Source organism: Drosophila innubila, assembly GCF_004354385.1.
Source record: "Drosophila innubila isolate TH190305 chromosome 2R unlocalized genomic scaffold, UK_Dinn_1.0 1_C_2R, whole genome shotgun sequence".
Taxonomy (NCBI): domain Eukaryota; kingdom Metazoa; phylum Arthropoda; class Insecta; order Diptera; family Drosophilidae; genus Drosophila; species Drosophila innubila.
Window position 1 is genome coordinate 14,829,226 of NW_022995374.1, and position 21,675 is coordinate 14,850,900.

Consider the following 21,675-nt stretch of genomic DNA (forward strand, 5'->3'; position numbering starts at 1 on the left):
TGTTGTCGACGTAAAACTAAACAATTTGGCAAGTTGTGGCACATAATCCGCTTTGAGCCTGTGTTGTGCTTGGCTTGCCTCTCAATTCCATTAGCTCGCCATGGCAAGCGATAGTAGGTTGCCACCCTGACACCCTGCCACCCTGACACCCTGCCACACTCAACTTGTCACTTGCCTCTGCTGCCGACCCTTGGGCAAAACTTTTGTCAAGGCATTTTGTAAATGCTGTTTTGCCTGCTTTTTGCATTGACAGCAGCAGCAACGGCAGCCACAAAAGTGTGGCTGTCAAAATTATTTCATTTTTAAGCACCCCACCACACACACACACACACACTCTTACACACCCCCTACACACACACAGCGACAACCACAAAGTTTGCAGCAAAGCGACAAAATGCTCTGCGGAAGCTGTATAAATAAAGATTTAAAAACTTTTAGCCCGGCCTGCCGTGTCCGATATTTGCTCGGCCTTCTGCGCATTAAAGTAATGAAATTGCTAACGGAAACGTAAACGGAAAAGCTGCCACATGCTGCACGGAAGCAACCATTTTAGATATTCTGTAGAAATCATAGAGCAAGCATTATATTTTATTTTTTTTAGAATGCAGCACGCCATACTGCGTAACTATTTACAGGGTATGCCAAACGTTAAGCTATATTGAACTTAATGAATTAAAGCCGTTGCAAACTGTAGCATACTTTTTTTGGCCAGGCATTAAAAGTTTTATCCAGTCAAAAAATAGTATAAAAAATAATTCTTAATACGCAAAAATAATAATAATAAAATAAAAAAAAACTTGCTGCTAAGCAGCTTTTGCCAGCGAGTGCAGCTTCTGTCAGCATGCAATTTGCAGAGTGCTTTAAATAATTAAAACTATAATTGTAACAGCGATTAAATATTGCCGCACGCACTATGCAAATGTGTTAATATTAAATGTGACGAGAGAATATGTGGAAGGAGGAAAAATTTGCTATTTTCGTTTTGGATTTTCCGCATTGACATTTTTCTCATTATGCAGACAAAACGGCAGATTTACGAAAGCCGCCTGCAATTTGCGTTTGCAGCATCATATTTTTAATCGCGTCCATCAACTTGAAATCCCGTTTGCGGCATATATTTAACTTAATCCGCCGGCAGCTTGACGCTTGCAACGAGCTTACCTGGCCATCAGTCAGAGTCACGCCATGTTGCATGGTCATAGTCGCTGCCACAGCAGCAACAACAGCTGCAGCGCAGCCGCAGCCACAGTTGTGGCATAAGCTGCACAAAGCTTACTGAAATGAAATGAATATGCAGGCTGAGGCAGCAACAGCTGTTGCCACAATTTAGTGGCCTGTGGCCGAGAGCAGCTGCATTTCCGTCCTCCAAATTATACACACAATCAAGCAGTTAAGAAACATTACGTAAATTACTTGTGCTTTAATTAAAAGCAAATTGCCAAATTTAAGAGAGCTCTTCTCTCTTTGTTTGTCAAATAAAGGTTTAATTGGTTGTATATAAGTTACCACATTCTAGTCAAATAAAATGTGTCACATTTGGGGTCACACTGACACACACACACACTGACACAAAAGTCAAATTGTATTATATTAATTTACAAAAAATGTTGGCCTTCTTGGCAACCTTTCGTCATGTGTACAGTTTTCCGTTTTTAACGTTTTTAAGAGCTCGATTGTGTGGGCCATTAAAAACCAAAATGCCACAACGCACACACACACAGACACACAGAAATGTATGAAAATATTAGTATTAATAACGGCACTTGGTAAATTTCCGGCTGTGGCACATAAAGCACTTTACGGCACAGGCAGGAAAAAAAGAAGACTGAAAGTGCTTACAATATCTATAAAATGGCATCCGTAGAGTGAGAGGGAGTATCATAGAAAGAGACAGCGAGAGAAAGAGCAAGGGGAGGGGAGGTAGAGTCAGAAGAGAGCTGCAAACGAAATAAACAAATAAAAATTGACAAAGTTGCCATTTACATGCTGAAACATTTTTTATCAGTTTCAAACGCAGCAGACGGCACAACTTGTTCCGTCTGTGTGTGTGTATGTGTGTTTGTATGTGCGTGAGTGTGTGACTCTGAAATGCTGATATATGTGCTTTATTTAAGCGCCAACTCGCGTTCCCCTCCCTCTTCTCCACACCCCTTCCTAGCACTGTTTAGCACTGTTGCTGTTTGCGCGTCTGTTTTGATGCCATTTTATGACACACGACATTGTTAGCAATAAAACAACATTTGTTAACGCTTTCATCCCATTTGCGCCACAACGTGAGCAAGAACAACAATTTAATATATTCTCGTATGCCATTTATTGCCATAGACCAACTGAAAAAGGCCTAAAGTGTCAATGGTATTGGCCTTCAAAGTCACTTAATAGTATCTAACAAATAATGGACATATTAATTTAAAATAAATAACCGCAACATTCCTACTTGTTTTAAATTTAGAAGCACATTAAAGCTTTACTTTTAGCTAAAGACTTTCTATTTAAAACAAATTTAAAATTACATTAGAGAGCATTGATATTGTTAGTTAATTAAAATATTAAGAGAACTGAACTGTATTAAATTTTATTAAATAAATTTTATTTACAAGCTTCATTTAAAGCTTCCTTTTTTGATGTTATACTCTATACTCTCACTTCCTCATCTTCGTTCTCTTTCTGCATTTCTTCAGACTTGCAATCAATGTCATCTATAAAGTTTAATTGCCAGTGCGATGTAAAAAAAAGTATAAAAAAAGGGAAAATAAAAGTAGAAATTAGCCGCAATCATAAACAAATTGATTCTAGCATACTTTCAGGGGCAATTTGGCCGCAGTTAACGAGTCAAATCGCAACTTGTCTGGAAAACGCTGTTGCTGCTGGTAATTGCAGGACATTAAACCGGCCAGGTATTAAAGGACCTTGTCGTCTGTCGTGCATAAAAAGCATAATGAATGCCAGGCCAATTTCGCGCGCACACACACACACACAGACGCGTATGTGTGTCAGCCTTGAGCCGATATTATCCTGCAGCCAATTACGCGCACACACGCACACATACAGATACACTCGCAAAGGGATCAGCTATAGTTGCTCTGTGTCCTGCTGTCCTCTGTCCGCGTGTCCTGCATTCTGTGCGCTTTAATCTAACTCATTAGCAACGACACTTTAATTAATAGTCAACTCACTCGCCTCTCGCTGCCTGACAGGATGACAGGAGGCAGCTTCAACTAGTATCCAACATCCAACATCCCGTTTTCCGCATCCTGCATCAATAGCACCTTCTAGCCCCATCTTCAATTTGGTGTGTCCTTGTTCTATGACCACTAAATGAATTACTTCGTCAACGCGCTATAAATGCAAATTTATGGCAATCATTACGTTAACGTTGTCCTTATGTTACGTCGTTGTCGCTTGCGCTTACGTCTTTGCTCTCTCTCTCTCTCTCTCTCTCTCTCTCTCTATCTCTCAGTCTCTCTGCTACTCATAAAGTTTTAATGCGCATTAAAAATGTGGCAGTTTGATTCAATTAATGCGATTTGCAAGTGATTCGAGTTTGATTAATCCATTTTAATGTTAGTCGGTTTGAGGTGAGGAGAGAGCTAAGAGATCTTACGGCAAAAGTACACTTGTCAAGATATAATCCTATTTTCACATAAACTCCAACTTATATTCCGTTTAGTCCTACTTCTATTTATACTTCTATTAGAATTTGAACTATTTCTCTATCTCCCAAATACTCGAACTCGTACTTCTCCCTCATCGTCTTTTTGTTCTTCTTACCCTCGCAAAAGCCCACTACTACTTCTATAAATACTACTATTCATTTTACTGCTCTTACTATTTCTCTTTTTATCCCTATTAATCGAAATTCATATTTACTACAACTCGTATTCTCTTCTACTTTCTTCTGCTACTCTCTCTCTCTCTGACTTTATTTCTGCTACTTACCCTTGATCTCTTTTACTCCTATTATTTATTCCCACGCCTACTCCCCCTACTATTGACTGCTACTATTGACTTGTACCCTTCTATTTTCTTACACCTACTTCCTGCTCTCTCTTGACTTCTTCCTACTCCATTTCACTTTCCTAATCCATTTCCCTATTTTCTACCCTTTTTCCTTCCTTAACACTCGCCTCTCTTTTCCATGTCTACCCTATTTCCTTCCTCCACCCCCTTCTTACTCCCTCTGTCCTACTCATACACTACTATATGCCTTTGGCGGCTTTAAGTCAATCCAATAAGCGACAGGCACAACAGGGACTACGGACTGGGACTAGGACTATGACTACAACTGTCGGGCAACATTGTTCTCTAGCAGGATATTAGATAGAATCCGCTTAGTTGTCGCTGCTGCTGTTGTTGCTGTTATCGTTGTTGTCGTTGTCAACGTTGCAATTGTTGTAAAACCTCTGATTGAAAGCGAGAAAGCCATAACAAAAACAATACAATGTACTCACATACACTCCCCCTGGGCGTGTGTGAGTGTGTTGTTTTTGTGATAAAACAAAACAGTGCACATGTCACATGGCGCATGTCGAATGCGGGCAGCAGCATTTAAAGCAACTGACAACAGACAACAACTTGTGAGATCATCGTTTAAAATGCATTGAATGTATCTAAAGATAAACAACAACAAACAAGTAGGAGAAATGAAGAAAAACTCAAACGCCATTCAACGGAAAATGTCATGTCATGAAAATGGTTGAAATGAATTTTCGCTAGCATTTCCATTTACTGTATGTATTTGTTTAAAATTGAATTTAAATTGCAACTCAATCGATCTGCAGCTATTTGTCCAGCATCTGTCATTCTGCCTGTATAAATGTATCTTTGAGATACACTTTTAAGAGGATTACGCAGTCATCCCTCGTCCATTCGATTCTACATTTTTCAAGTTTCCCACCAACTTTCATTCAAATTATGCAGAAAATGTTTTGGCTGATTTATTCTAAAGCGCTCAAAATGAAATGAAAGATATAAAAAAGAGAATTGAAAGCATTTTAATACTCTGTAACAAACAGATAATGAAAGTTATTTAGTTCTCTGGCATATTTTAAAAAATGGAAATTCATTCAAGCAGATTTAAACCTTAATTTTGTATAAATGTATATAGAATAAAATTGATACTACTTAGATTTATAGTTTGAAAAGTTATATTTGATTTATTATATAATATTATATAAAAGCTAAATTAAAAAACCACTAGAACAAGACCATTATTATGAGGTATCTCCAAGTCAATATCTAACTCTTAAAGCATCCTAGAAAAGAGACTTTCTCAGCCAACAACTCCTACCCAACCAGACAGTGAGTATCACTTCGTCTGGCACAGTCTAACTAGTTATTTAAAGGGCTTTCATTTCATTTAGCGACGGTTTAGTGGCCTTACAAAGAGTTCTTCCGACTGTTGGCAGTCATTAATTTCCGTTTGGATGCTGCATCCGGTCTAGACACCGCACAAAAAAAAAAAAAAAACAATTTGTAACACATATCAAATAATTGTAAATGCAATTTATGTAAATTCAAAGAGATCAACTCTCAATTGAGGACCAATTGTTCAGGGACAGTTGCATTACAATTATGCAATCAAGGGGCAAATGTTCAAGTCCAAGTGACGGCAGCTGTCAAATGTTTCTACGAAAACACATATTACGACAGCTATCTAGAGGGGGGATGGGAAAGAGAAAGGGTGTATGGGTGTGTGTGGCACAAGTGTGTATATTGCTTGTGGCAATTGCACTTGCAACAAGCGCCAAAAAGTCAAAAGTCATCAAGTCAACGTCGACACGCTGCATGTTGCCCAAATGCTCTCAACAGTCTTTGAGTGTGCACACCCACACACACACACACTTTCATACTTGCAGACTTGCATACTTTCACACACAAACACACATACATGCAGTTGTACACTCACGCAATCTACGGCACATCAAGGGAAATGCTTGTTTTCCCTTCACCAAGCAAAAGAATTAGCGTGAATTACTTTTAGATTCCCTGTAAGTTAGTAAGAAATTTAATTATATTTAATCTATCATTGTGAAAATTATAAGAAACTTATTTAATTAATTTTGCGAAGAGTTTGTTAGTTAGAATACATTGATTTTCAAGGTTAAAATTTATTTTTTTCATAATAATTTACACGTTATAAACTTTAAGAGAATTTCTATATACGCTTTTTCTCTGAAATCAATTTGTTTCTTCTTCGTTTGCTAAGCTTTGCTTTATCTACTGTTAACATTTGCAGTCCCATTATCTACATAGACTTTTGATATCACGAATTACTGGGTAGAAAAAGTCAAAAGTTGCAATTCGCAATGTAACTTTGTTAAGTGCTAAATTTAATTTAACTTTGCAACTAAATGAATTAACATTTGAAATGCGTTTTTAATTGTGATGATATTACGCACATTCGCACATTCTTGTGAATGTGAGTGCATTTTGAATTTGCGAAAATAAAACAATGAGCAAATTTAATAATAGGAAACTTTGTAGCTTTATTTGAAACGTTAGGAAAATTCGAAAGTAAAAAGCAAATAAAAAGGTAATAAATACAAAAATTGCAACACATACAAAAGAAGGTGTAGGGTGTGTGTGTGTGTGTGAATTTTTGATACGCGTTGAAAATGAAAAATAATACACAGCAGCAACACCAAAAGTTGCCAGGGGCTACGTGTCTATGTGTGTGTGTGTGTGAAAAGGTGTAAAGCGTGGAAAATGTGTGTAAATGCAATTTGGCAGCATTTTGCAGCTTTTCCTCTATACATACATTTCCTACGTTTGCAATGTCTGACAGATTGTGTGACGTAAATGCAATTGCTGCAAAATATCAAATAACCTTATTGAATAACGCCAGCAGCTGGCTCTCCTCCCTCGCCTCCTCTCCATGCCCATCTGCTCTCCCCAAAAGGGTGGAAATGCACTTTGACGCGTGACTCGTGACGTGCGTCGCATCAAATTCCATAGCACACTTTTAAGCGCAAAGTTCGCAGGAATATGTGTTTGGGATTTAAAGAAAGTGCGTAATAGAAGCCATACGGTAAACCTATACATACATTCCTGATAAGGATGATTCGTTATAGCCAGGTCAGTCTTTAGTTTTGAGGAAAACACTTATGAGTTTTTCTTTTTTCGTGTGTAAAATAAAGAAAGAAAAAATTGGTCAAGTAATAGCTTTGAATATTATAAAACTTCACCTTTTCTGGCAGATTTTTATTAAATTAAATCGATTAAGTTTTACTTAGACGGAGTATTATTTTATATTGCTGTTATAGGAGAAATATGTTGAGAAAAAGGAACTTTTAACAAAAGTCTTTTAATTTCTTAAAATATGGGTCGAAAATAATTATTTGTTTAAAAAGTGCTTTGATATTATTGTAAATATCTCAAACAAACTTAAAGTATGCATTTGTACAATATATGGTTATCAAGATTTATTAAACTTTCTATAAAGTTAAAGTATTTTCCCAACATATAGGACGGATTCTGATGTTTAGCTTTTCTCCTTTATGTTTTTCGGTCACTTCCAATAAAAGTAAATAGCTGCATGTATGTATAAGGCAAATAGAGTACGCTGTTTGAAACTTTTTCAATTTGTGGCAAGTTGAAAAAGTGTTGCGAAGTCAAATGTTTGATGTGCGTAAATGATATACACATAAATGCATGTATAAATAACGCAATTGTTGTGCGGCCTGCACAAGAGTGTGCGTGTGTGTATTGTCTATTTGCACATGTCATCCCTCCCATTCTTTTCTTCATTCCCACTTGCCACTCGCCCTCTTGATTCTATTCTGCTCTCTGATAACTCACTCGTATTTTGCTTTTGTCGAAACTTTGCCGCGTTTTGAACAAAACTTTTCGGCTGTTGCAACTATAAATACCAAAATACCAAGTAGCGGTTGCCCAACTCCCTCCCGTTTCCCTCTTTGGAGTCATCTACACTTTGCCAACAACTGAAAAGTTTATTGCGTTTCTACTGCAATTCGCATTCACACACAAATTTTGTTAAAGCAAAGTTTTTGCTTGTTTGCAACTTGTTTCGGTTTCTACAGTTTTTCTCTCCTCCTCCCTTGCGAATACTTCCCCGCGGTCCCTGCTGCTAACTGCGCATGTCATCAAATATGAAAAGAATATGCATTCCAAAAGCAAGTCTCAGACATGATGCTAAAATTTATAAAAAGAAGTTCTACTTCAAGGATTTTGCTCTATGCCATTTGAAGTTGCAATTTATGAGTGGCATTCGCGCTGAGGCAACTTCAAAGTGTTGCATCCAGAACTGTGCCACTGTCATCCATTTAAAAACTGCCCAAAGAAAAGAATAATAGACTAACAATAAGTTGGACAGTTTAATTATTTGCTCAAAGCGAGAAATTGTGCAACTCTTTGGAAAAGTTATTAAAGAGCATCAACTGTCAGCTGGGCTTGGGAATTATTAACTTTTAGAGTTGGCAATGTTTGAAAAAGAAAACGAGGACGTGTTCCGTTTAGACATTGGTTAAAATCACTTTAATTAACAGGAGGAGACAAAATAAAACGTGTACCGATAGCTCAAATTAAATCGTAAAAAATAACTGTAGATATCATTTTTGAAAACCGAGATTTGAAAAAATTAAATATTACATAAAAAGTAAATTTAAAAATTAAAAAACTAAAAGCTTTAAATTTCCATTTCAATCTATTGGTAATTGGCAAATTAGCAAGTCAAACGAATCTTGATCAGTTTCTAATCTCAAAGCCCATTTTAGATTAAAAATGTTTGAAATGATGTGCCACAAATGCAGTTGCAACCCATATTCCATCTGTATGCAACATAGAGGGCAATTATAGACTGTTATGAGCCAATGGTTACACAGAGAGATGCCAGTTTTGGCCAAATTGAGCCATCTAAGCTGACCGACAATTACAAGTGACTGGTCAAACTCTGGATGACTCTCAGAGTTGTGCAATTGACTCGTGTGGTTCATTTAAGTGGCTGTTTGACTGCCTGCATGAACATGAACATGAAAATGTCCATGTTGCACATCCGTTGCCACAACCAAACAGCACTTCCGATGTGGCAAACCGCACACAAACAAACAAAGCCCAAATACAGATGCAGTTCGACATCTATAGATACAGATACATCGATGAATTGTTCAGTGTGCCAAGAGTTGGCTAAAAGCTTTTCCGACTTCAATGACAGACTTTAATTCGGTTAAAGTTACGAATTCAATTTGCTTAGGCAAATGACAAATAAAAACAATTCATTATGGGCAACAGATTTGCATACCAAATGAGACACGATTAGAATAGCAAAGAGAAGGGCGAAAGAGGGGAGAAATACGAGTCAAAACTCAAATCGGAATTGTCAATTTTCCACACGTTAAATTTGGCCAAAATCACGTAACGCATTTAATTTGAATGTCGTTTGCTTTTGTTTGGCAAATTGAAAGCGCTTTTTGGTCAGAGAACACAAAGGAATTGGGGAATAAGGGTGTGAGATATTTCAGAAGAGGGACAAGGTTGAAGAGCGGAAATGACGCGCAAACAGCAAATGCCCGCTAGCCGGAAATTGCTTTTGCTTGCAGCCCTTTCGAAGTGCTTTTCCATGTCCAGCTTTTTCATCCTGCTCTCAACAAGTTCCTTTTTTTTTTTTTGCCAGAGCAGTGACAGTAGAGACCGGGAAAGGGCGGAGCAGCTGGTCATTATATATGTACTGTGCACTCGACGCGGGACCAGTTGAAGGCCATTTGGTGTGACGTTTCTCGCGCCTGCACAGCCGTAAACATTTGCATCTGATGCGGGCACTGAAACCGCCTGAAACAACACCTCAGTCGTGTTGCATGCCGGTCACGTGCTTCTCTTTGGTGTTTGTTTTCGGGTGACATTTTACAAATATAAACAAGATAAAATGGGAACGACCAGGAGATACCCTGCTGACAAAGCTGCAGTGGTGATCAAAAGAAGGGTAGGGGAAGAGGTCGATAAGTGACAAAAGCAAAAATAGAGAGATAGAGAGTTAGACAGAGTGGAAGAGCAATAAAAAAGAAGAGAAGGAGAGATTGAAAGAAAGAGGAAAGATATATGAAAAAAATAAAGAAATAGAAATAGAGAGCAAAAAAAGAGAAAGGTACAGGAAAAGAGATCTAACAAAAAACGTAGAGGAATACAATAGAGAGAAGAAGAAAAAAAGAAAAGAGGATAAAGAGGAAGAGTGGAAAAAAGGATGGTTAATAAAGAGAAGAACGGAAATGAAAAGAAAAGGAGGAAAAGATAAAGAGAAGAAAAGAAAGAGATAAGAAAAGAAAGAGAGAAGAAAAGAAAGAGAAAAAAAAAGAGAGGAAAAGAAAGAGGAAAAGAAAGAGGAAAAGAAAGAGGAAAAGAAAGAGGAAAAGAAAGAGGAAAAGAAAGAGAGAAAAGAAAGAGAGAAAAGAAAGAGAGAAAAAAAGAGGTAAAGAACAACAAAGGAGAAAAAGACAGGGGAAAAATATAGGGAAGGAAAGGAAAGAGAAGAGATCAAACAGTAAAAGAAATTGGAAAGAGAGGGAAAGAAAAAAAAAAGTGAGGGAAAGAAATAAAATGCAGTTTAAATTCAACAAAAAGGCGTCACAGATTCAAAAAAATATGCGTTTCCACAAGACTTTAAACATCCACTGTCAGCAATTTTAATGTTTGCAGGGTATGCACAAAACAAAAAAAAAGAAGACAAAAAATTATTTGTTGACTACAATTACGAGTATAGTCAATGGGGGGTTTGGAACTGCGATTGCGACTACGACTACTACTCCGACTGAAATGTCTTGCTCTAAGCCAGTTTACTGTGGCAATGTCATAAATTGTCGCGGGCTTTTGGGGCCCATGGACTTGTCCACAGCGGGGGAGTGAGTGGGAGGATTGGGTGTAGCGTCATTTAAATGCTTTGCCAAAGTAAATACAAATAAAATGCTTTCGGTTGGCTCGTAAATTGCCCCGTCTAATGCCCAGGCGATTGTTTGCTTATACTCACAGACTTAACTCTGAGATTGTCAAAAGTAAAATGAATACAATATAGCTGTATTATTGGTAAATGGAGTTTGTTCCCTTTTGAACAACTTTAATATGCGAAGCAAATCAGCTACTGGCTAGAATGTATAACTTTTTATTTATCTTTGCTCACATCACTAGTGTAATTGATTTTCTGACAATAGTATGTGTGACCTTTGGAATCGACTCCTAGTCCAGCTCATCCTCCACTTTCCGACATGACACTTACATCAGTAAACTGTCTATTTTCTTTATATATGTATCTTTATACAAAGAGATAACTAATAATAGAGTGCCCTTTAAAGTAAACTATTTTCATTCGCTTATTCATTTCGAAAGCTTCAATTAACATTTTCCTGTTTCCCCTGTTATTTTTTCTTTATTTCCAAATCATTTTTATTTTCCTCACTTTGAGTGTGTAAATTGAGATACGAGCAAAGTTGTTGCAGTGCGGCAATTCTAGTGCCAACTCTCTTTGACTTTGAGTTTGGACATTCTTTCTACTTTTCTCCTCCCTTATATACATATATATTTTCCCTGCATTCGCTTTTAATTGCTCACGTGTTTATTTCACTTTGCATTTGGTTTGTTATTCTTCTCTCTTTAGAGCGCTTCTCATGTGTGAATTGCATTCAAAGCATCTCAATGCAAAGAAGGAGAATGCAAAAACAAGTCGTTTGTTGTTGTTGTTGTTGTTGTTGCTATTATTCCTGTGGCCAACAGCTCAATTTACAAAAATTGCAGCAGCGCTTAATGAAAAGCGAACAAAACGCTGCCAACATGCAGCGACAAGCAAATTGCAAAATGAGAAAAAAACACAAGAAAAAAATGCAAGCTAAACAAATAGATGAATACAGAGCAGCTGCATTTGTGTGTGTGTGTGTGTGTTGCTTGGGTGTGCCACTAAGCTGAAATGTCAAAGGTTTAAAGCCCAGGCATTGTGTATACAGAGAAAGAGAAAAAGGCAACTGCGACGGCGCCGCATAAATTTCAATAAGTTGCCTACTTTGCGGCATCGTTGCAGTTGATGTCTGTGTGTGTGGGAGTGTGTGTGTGGGTGTGCAGGTGTGTATGTGTGCTCGCTTAGGTGTCAAATAAACTCAGGTCATTTTAGTAGTCAGCCTCCTTTTGTGTGCACTTTTCGTCTCCGAAACATATTATATTACGTATACGTGATATTACGTATACGCAACAATTTTAGTGACACACACACAGCAAATGGGCGTTAAGTGCGCGTGTGCATTGAATATGATTTGGCACTCACAAAATGTAAAAAAAAAACGAATTCAACTCAAAACTCGACAACTAAAAGTTGTAAGGGCAAAGTTTAAAGCTCAGCATGTTTTTGGAAGGGAAAGACTGATGTTACCCTCTTCTCTTCCCCATTCGCTTGGTTATGTCCATTGGAGCATGTTTAATAAGCAGCGCCATTTTTCATGCGCAGTCAACAGAGCAGCAGGAACAGCGAGAGCTACAGCAGGACCCTTAACTGTTGCCATTTCCCTGGCATAACAGCTGCCAGACGTGGATGACGAGCAACTATGAAGACCGCAGCACCGAGCACATCAAGAGTTCTCCTACACACCCAGCAAAATGTTAACACAAGTCTAGCCAGGCTTAAGTATGAGATATACTAACGGATACGCATCCATTAAGCCAATTGACATGCCAATTCAAATAAATGCTCAATTTGTAATATGATTAAGCTAAACATTTGTCAAAAAAATTTCAAGTTAATACTTTTAAGAGCTGACTTACTAAAATATAAATAAGTAAAATAAAATCACAACATTTTCATAAATTTAAAGGAATGCGGCAATTATGCAACTTAAATAATAAATTTATTCAAATATAATAAGTAGTAATTTTGTAATATGATATATTATTAATAGAAACTTGGAAATAAAATATTGACAACTGATAAATATCAATTATAATTAAGTTATTTGATAACGAATTTGACAAAGGTAATAAAATAAAATCTTTTCAGTATTTAAATTCAAAATGAGTCCAGTTTCTTTTGCCATTATTTCAGTTATGCCCTACTAAAATCCTTAAAGATTTCTCTTTACTATTTCAACAGCTAATATCAGTTTACATTTATGTATATGTATTCCTTTTTCCTATTATCTATCAGTATTTACTGCTTATGCTTGTTAGCCTCATTTATATTCACATCTATCACACAGCCCAAAGGTAATTGAGTTCTACTCGTACCAACCTTTTGCTTTGGCTGTATTACTGATGCTCTTGCCATGAATTATGATGATGCTGCATCAAAATGACATGCCATTCCATATCATATACGAGTATCTACACATTTTTTTGCTGTTCTAGACAATTTTGATGTTATTCTTGCTTTTTTTTTATTTCATTATTTTGCGACTAGTTTTGGTTGAACTGGTTTTGGGTTGAAGTGAAGGAAGGTAGAGCATTGAGGGAGGGGTGCAGGGATGAAGCTTAACGAATTTGTCAACTCAGTGAATCATAAACAAGTGTAGTTATATGGAGCGCGACAATGATCCAGACTATGAGACAGACAAACAAACCAGCAAGAGCAACAAATGACAAACAACAACAACAACAACGAGTGAAAATGAAAATTTTGTTTGCATTGGAACTCGCGCGTGTAGATTTTCAATTAAGCGTTGCCAACGTTGCGTATGTGCAATGCCAGCAATTTTCGCAGAACAGAAGGGAGGCAACTTTAAGCAGTTAAAGGGATGGAAATAGGGAAAGGGAGAGAGGACTGCACACTGTAAAGTGACTACTGAGCAGCACTGTGAAGTGCGCATCATGCCCAACAGTTTAGGGTGACAAATGGCAGCAAAAAGCGATACCCTGGGATTACAAAGGGGAATCGGGCGGCAGAGACTATGTCGACTTGAGCGGGGCATTTGTAAGCATTAAGCACGTAGCCGGAACTGGGCAGGAGCTGTGAACTCAGTGGAGCGACACAGGAAGAGTCGACGAATCAGCAGAGGTCGTCAGACGACGTGTCGGAAGCGGCACGTATTCTCCGCCAGAACACGTTTGAGCCAGCAACTGTAGACAGTGTTTTCGTCCATGTATATATGTGTGTGTGTGTAATAAATTCTACCTGCACATAAACAACTAGAACGGCAACAAGAACAAGAACTACACTTATTTAGTGCAGCTGCCAAAATCAACTATTATTTTTTTGGAGTACCCTGCTACATAGTATTTAAAATATGGCATGTACTTTGACACCTATAAGAACAACTATGATTAAGTTGCAAAATAAAAGTTTACTGATAAAAAAGTTTTTTTTTGACATTGACTATTCATGTCTTTATGATTATGTTTTTCATTTATCTTCTCTTTCATTCATTGTCTGGGATTCCATTTTCTAATTAGCCCTTAAAAGCTGCTATCAGCTTATCATTATTATAACCTCAACCATAATATCTTCTAGAGTATTTAAAAGTCATCACATCGAAATATATTTTTCTTCCCTAGTTTATTTGGACATCCTTCTCACTTTGCCACAAGTTTTTGTATGTTGTCTTAAGTGTGAATTACGTTTTATTTATTTATGTTGAGAAAAAGAATTACGCCAGGCATTAGACGCACATACATACATGAAATTAGATTGAAGAGAGTTGCAGCTGCAATGCAGCAAGCAAGTGCACCATTGTGGGGCATGCAACCAGTCTCGGAAATCATTGCCAGCTTCATTTTTAACGTAGATTTAATTATTTAAAAGGCTGCATGCAACAACTCTGCAGTGCATCAAGTATTCGCACTTGTGGGGACCTCAAGCCCTCAGGCCAAAATGCAATTTGTTGATTCAACATGCTGCATTTTTTCATAAACTTAAGTAAAGTGAACCCCAAGGAGGCGACCCAGACCAAGACCGAGAACGGAAACATAACAAGAGATACGGATACAAATATAGATATAGATAAAGATACAACACATACTGTCAAACACACAGCTTCAGACAACTACCTGCACAACATTTTCCTTGAATTACTTTAATCTTGGCAAAAACAACAACAACTAGAACGGCAACTGTAGCTACATTAACCCTCTAATGGATTTTCATATTTAACAAGCACCGGTTTCGTATGCAAATTGAAATTGCAGGCAAAATTGCATTAATTCTTCATATTTAAAATAATTTGTAGCATGCTTTTGAGCTGAGAGCAAATATTTAAGGATAACGTTTAAGAATGCAAGACAAAGAAGAATTAAATGTTCTCGAGAGATTGTAGTTGCAATATAGAAAGAGAGCTTTAAGGGGAAAATTTACATAAAATTAAAGGCAGCTTAAAGCTTAAAAAGTATACATTTTTGTGCAATTTTATTGGAATTCCTTGTAGATTTGTAGTATATTGTCCTTACACACATGACAATTCAGGGGTTAAGCCATGACTAAAGTTGCCGTTGGTTGTGAAAAGTGTTGCTCATCTGCCATTTTTCAATTTTCCAACTTGTGCAGCTGTGCCTGCTGGCTACATAATAATAAGAAAGCTATCATATACGTGTATAGTATGTATATGTAGCTACAGCTCTTCGTGTGGAATATAAAAGGATGCGCTTAAAGCAAATTTAGTGTATATTTCAGTTGCGTAGTCAAGTCAAACATGTTAAAGAGGATAAACTATAGTAAATGCTATGAATGTCATCGATGGCTTTCGTTTATCGATAACAATAACAATAACATTGGTTTATTGATTGACTTTCTAATAATAGACAGTAGAATATCTGCAGAACAGACAAAAATATTTAATGTGATATTCTAAAAATATTATCGATTGTGTACACATTGACATTTTAAACTAAAGTTTTGGTTTATCGATAGTCTCTTGAGTAATCAAGAAAATTCAAATGTAGTATATATTGAAAATACACAAGTATTTAATCTCAATCTATAGGAGTTACGAATAATGGTTAATGGTTAATCATTCCAGTATTTAGCATTACAATTTTCAAACATTTTTTCGAAACATTTCTTTATCTCGATAGTAAATCAATTTTATCGATTGCACAATAATAGAGGGGGGAATGAAAGAGGGTAAAGCAAGGGGTCTCCTTACTCACCTCAGTGCAAAACTGACAGCCGCATTGCTGTAACGTTGTCGCCTCCGCCACATTTTCCACATCGATGAGACACAATTTGCAGGTGAATTGCTGGAAATTGGTGGGCGTGGCCGGTGTGCCCGCCGAGGGCGTAACATCCGCAGAGGCGAGCATCTCGCGACGCTTCAATGTGATGCCATCGCGGACACAACAGGCCTGGGCCGCCTGGTTGGCACTGGCCATCGAGAGGAGCGAGCTGACCGTCAAAGGATATGCGTGTGTTGTCCCAAAGGCGCCCAATTCGAGGCCACCCTGTCCACTAGGAGTTGGCGACGACAGTTGCTCCTCAGTGTTGTTGTTGTTATTGTTGTTGGAGTGCAACGTTGCTGTGGTCACATTGGACGGCGGACTTGGGCTGCTGACACTTTGCAGGCCAGCGGAACTTTTGCGTGAGCCACAGCCGATGGCAGCCGGTGGTGCTCCAGTGGTTACACCACTTCCACTTCCACTTCCGCTGCTGAGTCGAATCTGCGCATTCACATTGATGTGCGGCTCCAGCGATTGCTCCTCTCCACTGATCCGCCTTGGATGTGTGCTCAGAGATTGCGCCGACTCTGGCCGCGCCACAAAGCCATTGGCCAGTGAGTAACGCGAACCGGTGGCAGCCAGTGAAAGCAAACTGGAGCAGCGCGAACAGGTGACATTATTGATGCTGGTCACACTGTTCCTGAGTCGATTTAAAGGACGTATTTGCTCCACGCCACCGGAACTAAAGATACCGCTCCCGCCATGACTGGCTGTCATCATTAACATGTTGGCCTCCTGGTCAACGGATGGTCCCAGCGGATGCAGCGAGTGGCTCTGGCGTGTTAGGGCCAAGACCGTCTCACACTTGCGCAGACCCGTATACTGTACAATGGACTGTGACTTCTCCTGGTGGAGACTGCTGGCGCTGCCCTCGCGTCGCATCATATGCCACAGCTTCTGCTGCACCACATTCAATGAGCTGCTCGAGCCGCTGATGCTCAACCGACTGCCATGAGCATGACCATGTCCATTGGCTAGCTGCCTGCCGGAAGGATCTCGCAGCACGACATCCTGCTCGGATGGAGTGCGCGTAATGCGTATTTCTGGCGAGGCAGGACGCACATTTGTTGATTCTCTCGCATCCCGTTCACGTTCCCGATCCCGTTCGCTGCCTCGACTGCTGCTGCTGCCTTTGAGTCCCACCAGGGATTTGAGAAAATTCTCAAAGCGTCGTCGTCTTGGCAATTGACCACCTGACAATCCCAGTGAACTCTCCACATCGACAGCTCCTCCTCCGCTTCCGCTTCCGTTTCCTGCTCCACCTGCGGATGTTGCCCCATTGCCGCCCAAACTGCTGACGGACAACGAATGCGAGTTGTGGGAATTGGGCAGGGAGAGGGAGATGCGCGTCGGCTGCGCCTTGCGCTCAGCTGCAGCATCGCTTGCCGAAATGATGTTGATCTTGTTGCGCGTCTGCGTCTCCAGCAGCGCAACTGTCTCGTTGGTGTCCGAGTCGTGATGCGGCTGCGGCGCGGCATGCGAGGCAGTGGCACTTTGCTGGCTGCTGGCGCTTCGCTGATGCTTTGTATTGGCCAGATTGTGAATTGGCGAGGAATCCTGCAACCAGCCAGAGATATAGATATAGACATTAAACTGGATGCATATATGTACAAGTATAATTGGTATGCAGTATATAGTACGAGTTGTAGATGGGCCCACACACTAAAACGGGCTAAGAGTTTGAGTATATATTTAACATTTAAACTTTCGCCAACTTACACTACTTTCAATGCTTACTAGAATTTAAAAAAAAAAAAAAATAAAACATTTTAGTGAAAAACTCAGATGCACATCATAATCCATGATCAAAATGACATTCCGCTTAAAAATCTTATTATTTTAAATGAAGTTATGAGAGATCAAAGTTATTGAAAAAGTGTCAAGGGGTAAGTATGGAAAATTTTATGTTGGATAGCTTAGAGTCGAAAAAATATCAATTTTCTAGATGACTAAAATTTAAATGCAGAATGATTTTAGAGGCCAAATAATGATCAAAATGACATTCCGTTTGAAAAATGGATTATTTTTAATGAAGTTATGAGAGATCAAAGTTTTTGAAAAAATGTCAAGGGGTAAGTATGGAAAATTTGATGTTAGATGGCTTAGAGTCGTAAAAATATCAAATTTTCTAGATGACTAAAATTTAAATGCAGAATCATTTTAGAGGCCAAATCATGATCAAAATGACATTCCGTTTGAAAATTGGATTATTTTTAATGAAGTTATGAGAGATCAAAGTTATTGAAAAAATGTCAAGGGGTAAGTATGGAAAATTTGGTGTTGGATGGCTTAGAGTCGAAAAAATATCAAATTTTCTAGATGACTAAAATTTAAATGCAGAATCATTTTAGAGGCCAAATAATGATCAAAATGACATTCCGCTTAAAAATCGGATTATTTTTAATGAAGTTATGAGAGATCAAAGTTATTGAAAAAATGTCAAGGGGTAAGTATGGAAAATTTGGTGTTGGATGGCTTAGAGTCGAAAAAATATCAAATTTTCTAGATGACTAAAATTTAAATGCAGAATCATTTTAGAGGCCAAATCATGATCAAAATGACATTCCGTTTGAAAATTGGATTATTTTTAATGAAGTTATGAGAGATCAAAGTTTTTGAAAAAATGTCAAGGGGTAAGTATGGAAAATTTGGTGTTGGATGGCTTAGAGTCGAAAAAATATCAAATTTTCTAGATGATAATAATTTAAATGCAGAATCAATTAAGAGGCCAAATCATGATCAAAATGACATTCCGCTTAAAAATCGGATTATTTTTAATGAAGTTATGAGAGATCAAAGTTATTGAAAAAATGTCAAGGGGTAATTATGGAAAATTTGGTGTTGGATGGCTTAGAGTCGAAAAAATATCAAATTTTCTAGATGACTAAAATTTAAATGCAGAATCATTTTAGAGGCCAAATAATGATCAAAATGACATTCCGCTTAAAAATCGGATTATTTTTAATGAAGTTATGAGAGATCAAAGTTATTGAAAAAATGTCAAGGGGTAAGTATGGAAAATTTGGTGTTGGATGGCTTAGAGTCGAAAAAATATCAAATTTTCTAGATGACTAAAATTTAAATGCAGAATCATTTTAGAGGCCAAATCATGATCAAAATGACATTCCGCTTGAAAATCGATTAATTTTTGATTAAGTTATGAGAGATCAAAGTTTTTGAAAAAGTGTCAAGGGGTAAGTATGGAAAATTTTTATGTTAGATGGCTTAGAGTCGTAAAAATATCAAATTTTCTAGATGATAATAATTTAAATGCAGAATCAATTAAGAGGCCAAATAATGAACAAAATGACATTCCGCTTAAAAATCGGATTATTTTTAATGAAGTTATGAGAGATCAAAGTTATTGAAAAAATGTCAAGGGGTAAGTATGGAAAATTTGGTGTTGGATGGCTTAGAGTCGAAAAAATATCAAATTTTCTAGATGATAATAATTTAAATGCAGAATAAATTTAAAGGCCGAATCATGATCAAAATGATATTCTGATTGAAAATCGGTTAATTTTTAATGAAGTTATGAGAGATCAAAGTTTTTGAAAAAATGTCAAGGGGTAAGTATGGAAAATTTGACGTTGGATGGCTTGGAGCCGGAAAAATATCAAATTTTCTAGATGACAAAAATTTAAATGCAGAATAAATTTATAATAACGATCAAAATGATATTCCGGTTGACAATCGATTAATCGTTGATAAATTGAAGTAAACAAAATTTATAAGTAAAATCAAATTGGAGGCCAAATCATGATCAAAATGATATTTCGCATGAAAATATTGAAACAGTGATTTTAAAAGAACTAAGAGTTGCAAAGCATTAAAATCTAATTGAATTAAAGTTGCTGCTTATGAATGCTTTACTTTTTACTTTTGACAGTGTTTTATAATACTAATTTTCTAATTAGTGATTCGTACTGAAAGCCATTGCTTTACTCACCCTCGAATCCTGCTCCAGCTCCTCCTCGAGCGCACTGTAGACTGGCGCGTACCAGGAGTAGGAGAGCTGCTTTCGGGCCGAGGCAGCGGCGCCGTTCGCCGTTGGTGATGTCAGTCCTACGCCGTGATTGTGATTGTGGTTGTAGCCGTGACTGTGATTATGGGGGTGTGTGTGATGCTTGTGCGGCACAAGCTTGCCGCCGTTGGCGGCGTTATTAGGTCCAGCCGTGGTCACCAGATTGTTGTTGTAATTGAGTTGCAAGCTGCGTCGTGTTGGCGGTAAATGTTTCGTCTGTTTCCGTTGTCGCTCCCCCGCGCCGTATAAACTGTGATGCTGTCGCCGCTGCTGTTGACAGTTGACGTTGCTCAGTTCCTTTCTGGTGAAGATTAACGAGGCGCTGTTTTTATTGAGTCTGATGGAGCGCTGTTTGTCCACCACCGTCGCTTCAATGTGGGTCAGAAGTGGCACAGTTTCCGACAATGGCAACAGTTGCAATTGCTGTGATGATTCAGCCGGAAAATTGATGATGAAATTCTCAGCGGCGTCATCAAAAATGGAGGCGCGTGAGGCAACTCGGCAATCTTCACTGGACTGCTCCTCGGGACTGCTGATCGAGCTGCGTTTTGTCTGGGAATGTCTGAGATCGATATTCTGTTGTTGTTGTATGGAATCCTTAAAGTCCGGCTGTGTTTGTTGCTGCTGCTGCTGCTGTTGTTGTTGCTGTTGCTGTTGATATGTTGCTGCTGAGCTGTAACTGAGCTTGTGCTCCACAAGCAACTCCAGTGGCGGCAATTTGGCCTTGTGCGTCGACAGCTGCTGTGTCTGCTGTGTTCCTAGTTCCAATCCCAGCTGGTGTGTTGCACACTGTGGCTGTTGTGTTGCTGGCGTTGCATGTACATGAACGTGCGCCTGCTGAAATGCCTCATTCTGTTGCAATGCAGTTGCTGACTGCAACGGCATCGGTGGCCGCATTTTGGCACTGAATCGCACACAGAAGCGACTGGAATGGAGTCTGGTGTGGACACAGCTCAGCCGTGACTGACAAAGACGACAACATCTTGAGTATGGCCTGAAATCGAATAAAAAATGGATACAACAATAAATCATCTAGTAGCATTTACTTTAATTAGACTTTATCAAATATTCAGCAAAAGTTTCTTTGCACTAGTTGAGCAGCTTTACTTGTTCTTCTCTTTTCAAAGTCCCAACTCAGTTTTGATTTTCAAACTGCTTTTAACCTGCAGCCAATCAGGTTGCCCTGCCAAATTCCTGTGGTTCTCAGTTTTCAGCACATTTGAGCCTGACCCCGCTTCAGTTGCTTAGTTAGCAGAGCAACCATAAAATAAAACAAACGAGAAATTCAAAGCTACAGCATGATCGACTGCGTGATATCCTGTATTTAGTATTATGATATTCTTAAAAATTTCCCAATGACACAAAGCTTAAAACATCTTAGCTTAATTGAGAAATAAAAATTAAAATAATGACATGCTTATACATAAACTCTAAATATCTATCTATCCTTATTCTACAGCTTTTACAATTTTTTTAAAATTGTGATAAGTCGGAGAATTTATTTTAATTTAAATTATTAAATATAA

At 38.2% G+C, this 21,675-nt stretch overlaps 1 protein-coding gene across 1 annotated transcript in view; it reads right to left on the bottom strand.

Moving 5' to 3' along the window:
* Nucleotides 1-21,675, bottom strand: part of LOC117785848 — a 49,557-nt gene that overhangs the window by 2,586 nt on the left and 25,296 nt on the right. The window contains exons 3-4 of the mRNA XM_034624101.1: nt 20,075-21,143; nt 16,060-17,682 (exon numbers count right to left, since the gene is read on the bottom strand). Of these exons, the coding sequence (XP_034479992.1) occupies nt 16,060-17,682; nt 20,075-21,046 (2,595 nt within the window). The 5' untranslated portion in view covers nt 21,047-21,143. The remainder of the gene's footprint in view (nt 1-16,059; nt 17,683-20,074; nt 21,144-21,675) is intronic.